Genomic DNA, 11,501 nt, shown 5'->3' on the forward strand with positions numbered 1-11,501 from the left:
TCAAGTTCAAAATGGATTCGAATCAGTACTTCCCTCTTCATTTCAACCGAAAAATCGTAAATAATGACCAAAACTTGATGAACTTGACTCAAGTTCTTGAGTCGATATATTGATCCATTTATATATTTCTCACTCATTCGACTTGAATCAAGTACAAAATGGCCTAGAATCGGTCCTTTTTTTGGTTACAACTGAAAAATAGGAAATAATAACCGAGAGTGGATGAAACCGTCAAGTCCGCGAGAGGTGTTAGCCAGACAGTGGGGTTTTGTGGGGTGGGTGTGGTCCGTGTTACTGGCTTCATACATAAACAAGAGATCGGCCGAGGCGGCATCAAAAGAAGTGACTCTACCCGGGACTCCATTATGTAGAGCATATCCCACGCCACCTCCTATGAAGAATACTAACGATATGGCTTTCTCTGAGCGACAGTAGCGCTTGTGCATCCCGCGTTTCCGTCTTTTCCACTTGTTATTTTACCCTCGCTTGGGGGGAAAAAAGGGCCACATCTCAAAAAAAAAAAAAAAATACCAAGATTAAATCCGGGGGAGGGGCAGAGGCTCAGAGAAAAATATCACAGCTTTTTTTCTCACAGGCTGAGATTGTGGGAGAGTCTTGTGACGGAAGTCAAGGAATCGTTTACCACTTGAGCTCCAGCAGATGCCCCCTGGTCCCCCAAAAAACATATCGCCATTGTGCTAGGAATAGAAAGCGAGAGTCTCGGGGATTTCTGTTATACATGTCTCGAAATTCGGAGAAAACATTGGAAAAACAATGATCTTAAATTAGCATCGGTAAATTCCAATTCCGCTGAGATAAAAAACGGTTTTAGTTTTGGAGATTTCAGTCTAAAATTTTTATACTGACGAAAATTATAAATCGTTGGGTCCTATATATTAACAATTTTATAATTAAAAGATAAAAATATTTGGAGCTCAAAAATTCGAAGTATTATGAAAAAATTTGAGGAGCCTGGGAGTTTTAATTCAATTATTATTTAAAAATTTGTAATCGGGTGAATGTACTCTAGGTGTGAATGACTTAATTAATAAATCGACTGCAGGCAGAATAAAATATCTGAGGCACTGGAAATTTTTCTCTTTGTGAATTCTTCATTTATATCCGGAAATGAATGAACTAATGAACTCATTAATCTTCAATTAATTGGAAATCCTGACTAATTGAGCATGAAACATTCACATTTTTATTGATATTTTTAATGAAACTTGAAACGTTATTTCACTTCTCACTAAATTGAATTTAATGGCTGCTGTAATTATTGAACAGTAATTACAAAATAATCATCAACAGGCCATGAAATTTAATTTTTTTCACGATTCAAATGCTCTCAAAACACGTAAATTATTTTTCCATCATAATAATTTTTCAATCATGTCTCATAAAATGAATAAATTTGTTCTTTTCAAATAATTATTCATCGTTGAGTTCCATGAATGTTATAAATTAATTTTCTCTCATTTTCCATTTTCAATAGCTGTCATGAATGAAAGATTTGTATTATTTATTAATTTGTGCATTCATGATGCATCTGCACTGAAACATAAACGATTTCACAGTTTCTCTCGACTTTTTTTTCCACTTGAAAGAGGAAAAACCCGAATTTTCCATTCTCATTACATTCTCTCATTATTTTTCTCTCATTTATTTGAAATCAATGGAGAGGGCAGGACAATAGGTCATTCACTTATTTGAATTGTTGTAGTGGCGATTAAAATTAAGATTGTTAAATATCTTTCTAGTCCATCTCTCTATCAGTAAGAAAAAAAAACGGCTTGATTTTTCCTCTAAGTGGTAGGTGAATTTTTCCCGATTTTTTTTTTTCCCCACTATATACCAAATTTTTCTAGAATTTAATATCTTTATTTATTATTTTCCTCTATAAAGAATTCCCCAATCACAATAAAAAAATGAACGATTTTAGTTTTTAGAGACTGTTAAAAAAAAAGAAAGTAAGACAACAACAGTATAATTGAAAGAAAAAATTATTAAATTATTAACCTCGCAAAAAAAAACTGGAACACTTTTAGATTGTCTCCAAAATTTTTTAATGAGAAAAAAAGAAATGACAGAAAATGACTTTCCGCAAGTGAAAAACGCTTTTCCGCAAGTGTCCCATTTTGCCCGAGTCTCCCCAATTTATTTTTATAAAAAATTGAAAATGAACAATAGCACAATTTTTAATTATCGTCCATACGACCACAACCTACCCTATAATATTTTCCAATCCAATACGATCTCTTCAATATAGAAGAATATAACGACCAGTGATGACGGATGTTTCTTGATTATTAATCTAATGAATTTGTCCCAGTGTAATTACTTTGATGTAATTAAATCCCCAGCTCAAAACTTGAAGTGAAGAATAATTCTGGCGTTGGGGCATTACCTGCAGATACATTGTCATTTGATCATGAAACTCATAAAATAACAAGGGGCGGGTTGGAATTGACGTCAGAGACGCGAAACGTGGCACAAAGTAAGTGCCAGTCGGTGTGTTGCAGGCCTCAAGTGGATCACAATGCAGAGGAACATAAATTTACTGGTGGAATAAACAAAGACGAGTGTCGATGGCTCAGCTGATTCCTCCCTTTGTCTCGAGACAATGAGTGATTCTCAAGCCGCAAACTAAATTTGAGAATCAACAATATCAATTTCGGAATTTAATTGGAATGATTCTAGATTTATTTCTCAGTCTTCGGTTTGTAGGAGACTAAATATTTAACGATTATTTAATTAATTAATCCGATCTTCCATTTATTGTTAACAATTAAACTTTGGTTTAAAGACTCGATATAATATAAGGTGGGTTGATTGTGGTAAATTTAATGTTGCTTGCTCGAGAGTTCGTCTCCAAGTGTCCTCGGTTACCAAATCGTCCAGGGTGTCAGGTCTACCCATTAGACAAGGCCCTTTGTCTATGGAGTTGGTCCACGTGTTGGGCTGTTTCGTATAAACAGCCTAAATGTTTCCATTATTCCCTCTGATCTGTCACAACAGGTCTCTTATTCGTTTTAACGTCGAAAATATTTCCAACAGGTTTCAGGGATATTGGATATTGAGACACCTTCTGAGGCCCTCAATTTGGGACGGGATCACAGAGAAAAAAAAAATTACGTAATTATAAAGCGGGGAAATTTGGTATTGAACCGGAGGCCAGGGAAAATAGGAGGGCTGATGGGAAGAGGCGAGGGGTTTGACACCCTCTAGTGACGTCGGGCCCAAAACAAGGACCCCAGTGACCGGACAGACTCGGACACGGACACTATTGTCGCGTGATTTCAGAGCTTGTATTTTATTGTATCTTATTCGATTTATTCTAACTAAATATAAAAACTCCAAATAAAAAGTATTCACTACAATTAATCACGTGATTGTAATGACTGTAATCATGCGCACATTAAAAATCGTGTATTAAATGAATTAAATTATTATTAAGACGTGAAGTGGGGCTGATGTCCCATATTTGAGTCATCGTGGGATAAACGTCTTAATTTGATCCGCCATTGCATTCAGACTGAAAAAAATTGGCAAAACTGAGTAACACCCCAAAATAATAACGTAATCCGGATTAATCGTTGGGTGATAACGCAGGGCCTTTAATATACAGCCATAACATTTCTTTCAACGATACTTTATCTCAGTGCGAGTAAATGTAACCGGGATGTTCGACCTTTACTCGATGAATGTACAGAGAGACGCGCGTCTCTTTACATTCATTTCAAATCCGTTACGCCCCGCGTGTACACAATGCCATTTCATGTTCTACAATTCACTACATTCATATTTCGATAAGAGTAACAATATCAAATACACGCATATTGCCAGAGAGTCCCAATAATTTAGCATTGAAAAAAAATTTTTTTTTTCAACTCACAGAGACACGCAGGCATAAATACTCGAGCCAGATTGCGTGATACGGACAATGTTTCTTATTCTCGAGATACTCGAGCCGTTCTCTCCTCTGGCTATCGTTTTTTTTTTTTTGCCCCCTTTTTTTGGTGTTTGATTTGAGTTTTTTTTCCCCTCAACTGCTCCGCTGATCTGACAGAGAGAAGCGTTTTGCTGTGAGAGAGATATGAGAAGGGGGATTTCTCAACAAAACGCCGTTGTTCTCGGTCTCGTCAATGAATAAGCCAACACCGAATGAATGGAGATTACTAGTCCAGACGGGGGTGGAGGAGAGAAGCGTAACTTTATCGTATTCGCTGTGTACGCGTCCTAATGTTACAAAATGCCGATTATTTGTGGGAATAGTCCACGAAGAGGATTTATTCTCTCACTGACCTGGTGAAAATTCAATAATATCAGTAAAATTTGTGTAATGAGACGGGACAGATAATTAATGGGTGCATGAAGGTGGAGAGAGTGATGGAGGGAATTCAGTGGTTGAGAGGCTAATCGAGATGCGTCTAAAACACATTAGCCGAGGATTTATCGAATATCTCGGTGGGAAGAGGTTGAGAGATATTAATCTGTGGGGAATGATGGGTTATAAGTTGAATCGGGTCAGTGTCTCGGCAATAGTCAATCACCGTTGGCATATGTTATGAGGTTAGAAACGATATTGTTTCTAGGGTGAAGCTAGATCGGCTAGATGAGCCCCAGATAGCGAGATTCACCCCATTTCCACCACCTGCTAGATCAGCTGAATTAGAGACACTTGATGATGATCATTGCACCAGTGATCGCACCACCCTAAGACTTGACCGCCATTCTCGAGTATCTTAATTTAGAACACCATAAATTACTTCAATTCGGATACAACGATATTGTCGAATTGTAGCCAGAAGTGTCTTAATTCAAGACGCTACACCCCAAAAATACTGTTTCAAAGTCGACGTCGGCTTGAGTCTAGTCGATTATCAACTTGATTCAAGTCGAGGGACTCCAACTTCACCGATCTGAGTTTTCTACCTCACATCTCAATCCATGAGATGATCCATTTCCAGAGCATATCTGTCAATCCCTCAAATCGATTTGAATTAGTAAATATTTTTAATACAACAACCGCTAACAATCATCTCGTAACTAAATTGAACTAACATTATTATAACGAGACAGGCAATTAACTCGAAAACATTCCACTGAAGAAAATGAATGGAGAGAACTTCATAAGTCAAATGGAGTCAGTGTCTCCCAATAGTCAAGCCCCGACCTATTTGTGGCAGCCGTGAATTTCCTCTTTGTTCACCCAAATGTTTTTCTTTCCCTTAATACACTCGAGTTACAGACAGCCACAGCATCTGGAAGTCTCTTAAAAATAATATCCCACCCTGTAAATACGCCTGTCACTGAGTTTCACTTCCATTCGACTAAAATCTTCCGGATAATCTCCATATCCGGTCAAATTTCCACGATAACCCCCGCACAAATCAAAATATTCACCCAATATTACAATTCGCGTAATTCGCAATGGGAAATTTTACGGAAAATTATCACCCGTTGGTAAAATTACCGGAGAATTTCGTAATTTTTGTCGTGAACCCCAAAATCGATCAATTCTTTATATTTATATAAATATATCAATACATCAATTTATATATCAATTATTTATATTTATATATTTTTTTTTTTATATTTCCCATGATGTCAATTATTCCGTCATTTTTACTGAACCAGCGTTTGAGGTATGGCATACCCAAATGAAAAAAAAAACACATTTATTTTCCAATCCTAAAAAACAATCAGAAAAGAATTCCTTCTCTCGGGCTACGTCAAGCGCTTCGTTATTTCTCGTAAATATTTTAATCTGTGTCAACGAAGAATTTTTACCGGATGATTTCAATATCCGGTTAAATTTCAATTAACAACTGCACAGACAATTCTCCGATCTCCCTGAATCCCTGGCGTCTCTTCGATATCACCAGCGATACATTGTAAGAGCACTTAGATATCACGTAATTAGCATATGAATTACGAGACTCCGGGGGTTAATAAAATTTACAATTACCAGTGTCTGAAGTTCACTCCCAATCAGTAAAAATAATGAGATATTTCTTCACTCTCATTCACTGAGGCGAGCTCGAGCAATTAAGGAAATCCAACAATTGTAGATACGTCGAGAATTTCTCTTGTTCTTTCGGCAAAAAAAAAAATTCATTGTATGAATAAAACATAATGAAATCAGCTCATCGCGGAAACCAAGACATTTTCCTACTAGACGCGGAAATTATTCCTCAACCAATTTAACCGTTTCCCATATTTTTTCCGTGTAGCATTGTCTCAATCGACGAGAAATTAGTGAAAACGAACGAGGAAAATTCAAGATGCAAATTCTAGTACACGCGCTCCACACATGTGTTGAATTATCGATTAATAATTCTCATTGTGATAAAGCCGTGATAGAGGAAAATAAAAATTTATAATCCGTTATTCAGAAACAAAACCGAAGACGGAATGGATGCGACCCCTCGTCGACCCAGCGTGTACTGATAAGTAGATAATGGCACATAGAAATACGCGTAATACGTGAAATCGAGTGATAATAATTGTACGTCTCGACCCCGCATATCCCTTTCTTTCTCCATTCCTCTTCACTTATACTCACTCAGATGATCATCATTACGAAATTTACAACAATCAAGCATCCGAGTGATTGATAACGCGGGTTACTGCGCCTTTTCTTATGTAACTCAGTTATTTTATTTTGAAACAAATCGGTTAATCGCAGCATTCGCTCGAAAAAATCCATTTTTTACGCCTAGGAAAAATCCATCGTGGCATTCGCAAGCCCTTCTGATTCTTAGTCTATAAAATATTGAAGGGTAAATAGAGTATTTATATGTGCAATTGAAAAATATATGTAACACGTGTTGCATATATTTATTTTGAAGATATTTTAAGATTGTGAGGAATTGGTTCATGTTTTCTGGTAACTAGCGGTTTCATTTAGGACGTCGACAAATATTTGAGATGTCTTGTTTTTTGAGACAGATCGATTTGCGGATTTTGGGACATTTGAGATTTTAGAGATTTTTGGATGATGTATTAAATTGAGACGGGTTTCGGACATTAATCTTTAGGAGTATTAGAGCTCGAGCTTTAATTTAGGACGGCAGATGTATTATTTTTTAGGATGGACCGATTATTAGATTTTGGGACATTTGAGATTTTAGAGCTTTTTGGCTGACGTATTAAATTGAGACGGGTTTAGGACATTGATCTTTAGGAATATTACAGCTTTAGCTTTAATTTAGGACGGCGAGTGTATTATTTTTTGGGATGGACTGATTATTGGATTTTGGGACATTTGAGATTTTAGAGCTTTTTGGCTGGCGTATTAAATTGAGACGGGTTTAGGACATTGATCATTAGGAATATTAGAGTTCGAGCTTTAATTTAGGGCGGCAAATGTAGTATTTTTTGGGATGGACCGATTATTGGATTTTGGGACATTTGAGATTTTAGAGCTTTTTGGCTGACGTATTAAATTGAGACGGGTTTAGGACATTGATCTTTAGGAATATTAGAGCTCGAGCTTTAATTTAGGACGGCGAGTGTATTATTTTTTGGGATGGACCGATTATTGAATTTTGGGACATTTGAAATTTTTGGTAGTTTTGACTGACGTCCTAAATTAAGACGGATTTAGGACATTAATCTTTGGAAATATTATGGCTAGAGATTTAATTTAGAATTTCAACAAATATTGGAGACGTCTTATTTTTTGAGACAGACCAATTGTCCGATTTTAAGACACTTAAGCTTTCAATTGAATAAATTTCCAAGAATCAAATATTTCTGTCGTTTATTTTTAAACTAGAATCCCCTAAAACCTCAATTTTTCAATCAACAAAAAAATACCGTCTCAAATTAAGACACTCGACCCCACGCCGCATGATTCAGGCCCCAAAATATTAAAAAATTCACACCCCAAGGTCTCCGAAATTTATGAATAAAAAATCCTTAATTGCATAAATCACTGAGCCATTTTCTATTCGATGTCTCAAAATAAGACTGTCCCATTGTAAAACCAAGCAACACGAAAACAAATCGGCCGATCTCAACATTCGCTAGAAAAAACACTATTTCTAGGAAATTTCTAAAAAAAATTGACTCGGGCTCTCTCAATCTCTTCTACTTTTAAATCAGCCAAAAATCGAGCAATGACTGCAATATAAATTTAAAAAATCTATAAAACACGTGTTTCACATGTACTTTGAATTTTTTCGGATTATAAGAATTCGGTTCATTTTCTTGAACTATATTTTTTGACTGAAATTTTTCCTGTGTCCCGAAAAAACCGAAACTCTGCCCCACGATCTCCAACATCTTCAGGTGACCTCCCTCACCCCTTTCTCCGGATGACCCTTTCCCACTCGAAACATATTCCAACCTTCCTGACACTCCGTACTAATAGCATGATTAAGAAACAGTAATCTCTGCCCGGAAATTACGCCACCGCGTCCCGCAAGACCAAATCATCTCCCCATCTCCATCCACTTCAGACATATTGCACGTACCCCATTTGAGGAGTGACCCAAGGTCCAGAACTTCAGGAAGATTTTTGCCAAACGCCCAATTTCCTCTAGCAGATTGGGTCAAGCAGTTCAAAGCGTCCCATCCGAATCGATCATCTTCTGGTAGAGAAAGACAGAGACAAATTATGCAATTGAATATGAAAATATGACATTTCAGTATGATCAATTTGATTTTACTCTTCTTCAATCTTTTACCTCGATTTCTTACCTCGATTTTACCTCCCTTGCCTGTCCTCCGGCCCTTGACCTTCTCTTCCTGCTTTTCCATTAATCGATCCTTTTGTATTTGACCATTGCACCAGCTGTATCTTCTCTATTTGCTCGATAATTTTGGCATTCGATTTTTGTACAACATAATGTGCGACAATAAATAATGAATGAATGAAAACAAGAAAAGCCGAGTCCTCCTCCAAGTCTCCCCCTCCACCCGAAATCCACCCCCACCAAAAAAAAAACCGGAAAAAGGCAAAAACTGAGCTATGGTTGCACTTGTGTTGCAGACTAAGGATGTCCTCAAAGAGGAAGTCGCCACCAACGAAGCTATCGGAGGGCGGGGGCGGTGTGGGAACAGTGGCGGGTGCCGAGGAGGAGGAGGACACCACCACATCGGTGGCTGGTGAATTAATCACAACGATAAATCCAGACTGCCGAAGAGACGAGACAGCTGATCGTCTGGAATCTGATTATCATCAACGCGTTGACTGTGAGTCATCCGTATGCTCATCACCAGGTACAAGTGATCACGACTACCAGGATTCACCATCGTCATCACCAAATTCACCCCCAAACAAGCGTCAGAGGCTACCATACACCAATAATCAGGATCCAAATTCATCCTACCAGCAGTACAATCAGAACGCAAGTATTCTGTCACAAGAGGCTGCTGGTTCATCCGAGTGCGGATCACCACCTGTTCTTCACAGCGATCAGTACTACACCCATCATCACTCGTTGCACAACAATAACAATACTGTAACCCACAACAACAATACGAGCAACAACAGTTCAGCGACAGCAGCAGCTAGCAAGCGATCTATGGACGACATTCTCAAGAGGCTCACCTGCAAGGTCAACAGCGGTGCACTGTCACTTCAGGATGACAGGCGGACACCGCCACTGTCATCAACACCAAATCACAATACCCATAGGTCAGTTCAGCTGTCTGTCACAGTCCTTAGCACATGTTGTTTTGTATCGCTGGTATTGTCTCTCTGGTTGGTTGTTATCAGGCATTCTGCTGGCAGGGGAAAAAGGGCGATAAGGTAGCTGGTATTTTTCGGGATATCTGGTGCAGACGATAGGCGCATAACTCCAATGGTGATAGCGATAATCCCCCAAATGTGAGACCCGTTATTTATGTCTCTTTGTCTTCATTGTCTCGGTGGTGATGCATTAAAAATACCAGTGGGCTTTTGTTGGATTTCTGTGAAATGTCTGTTAGCGTGTTGGCACCTTTGATAAGTTGGGGTATGCCGTTATAAAATCATTGCCACGTCCATTTGCCGGGCTCTAGCCAACAATTTTCTTACATTTGTAACCGGCCAAAAAGTAAATACACCTTGGTGATGATGGCGATATCCGTGACGTTGGGCTAACATTTTTTCTGGATAATGTTCAATTTTTGATGTGGACTAGGTGATTCGAGCTTGTGAATATAAATATTTGTCTCTAAATTAGAACAATGAGGATGTCTTGTGTAGCCGTTGAATGATTTTGCGTAAAAATTCATCATCAAAGAAACTTTGTTCTCATTTCCAAGAACATATACCACTCATAAATCTGTTTCTGCTTCTCCTCTGGGTATGAAATTGCTTCCGATTAGTGGGTTTGATACAAAGAGTGTGATAGTAGCTCTCAGCGTCGCTCATTCTGTAGCACAAGAAATAAAATAAAAATGAGCGAGAAAAGAAATGATAAAAGGAATAATCTGGATACAAAGTGATATTCAGTATGAACAGAAGGCTGTTTTCCATAACGCCTTGACGTAAGAAATAAGCCCTTGGATTATTTCTCAGCGTCTTGTGTGCTGACGGGTATCCCACATCTCCCTTCTCCTCTTCCATGCAGAGTAATAATGACAGAATGAGGCTTTTGTTGGGAGGAGGGCCTCCGAGAGGGAGATACCGGGGTCACTGGGCGCGAATAGAGCTCCGGCCTCGGCTTCTTCAAGCCATTGATTATTATCGAGACCAAAAGGATATATGCCCCGCTTCACAGTCACGGGCATTCATACGTTGCAAAAGCTTATGTACCTAACAGCCAGGCTGGGGGATAAGAAGCATTCTTTGCTAATGACCGAGAGCGTTTTAACCCCCGCCGTTTTTTTTTTTTTTACTTCGAGGATAAGAAATAATGTAACGCCCGATGAATGCGGTACGGGTGCATTTATCTTCGAGTTATTAAAACGGATTCAAATCGCGGCTGGTAATTTGGGGGACTACGTTGTCACAACATCAAACGGAATGACTTCAAGGACTTGGGACCGAACACGAGATGCCTAGATTTTTTTTTTTTTTGAGGTTTAATGGGGATGATTTATGAAGTTTGGATTGGTGGATCAGTGATGGACACATTTCATTTTTTTAAAGTCCCACGTCCTCGAGTCTCGAAGAGCTTATGAATTATTTTATTCGTGGGTATAATGTTCCGTTGGACTTGACAGTTGACAATTTTCGTCTTCCATAAATATATAAATATAAATAAATATATAAATAGTCTTTGGTGTTGGGAAAATTTTTAAGAAATTCTTCTGGATTTTGAATTGTCTGAGCTATTAATGGAAAAAAAAATTGGGATCCATTATTTTTTTATTTTATTGAGATTGAGGAAGTATCAAACGAGTTTAATTGAAAATTGACATGAAAATTATAATTATAATTTTTTTTACATGAAAATTATAATTATATTTTTTTTACATGAAAATTATAATTATAATTTTTTTTACATGAAAATTATAATTATAATTTTTTTTACATGAAAATTATAATTATAATTTTTTTT

At 37.6% G+C, this 11,501-nt stretch overlaps 1 protein-coding gene across 1 annotated transcript in view; it reads left to right on the forward strand.

Moving 5' to 3' along the window:
- Positions 1-11,501, forward strand: part of Sox102F (transcription factor Sox102F) — a 42,798-nt gene that overhangs the window by 9,638 nt on the left and 21,659 nt on the right. Inside the window, exon 2 of the mRNA XM_011300575.1 lies at positions 9,002-9,649. Within this exon, the coding sequence (XP_011298877.1) occupies positions 9,002-9,649 (648 nt within the window). The remainder of the gene's footprint in view (positions 1-9,001; positions 9,650-11,501) is intronic.

This window comes from Fopius arisanus, unplaced genomic scaffold (genome assembly GCF_000806365.1).
Source record: "Fopius arisanus strain USDA-PBARC FA_bdor unplaced genomic scaffold, ASM80636v1 scaffold00018, whole genome shotgun sequence".
Classification (NCBI taxonomy): Eukaryota; Metazoa; Arthropoda; class Insecta; order Hymenoptera; family Braconidae; genus Fopius; species Fopius arisanus.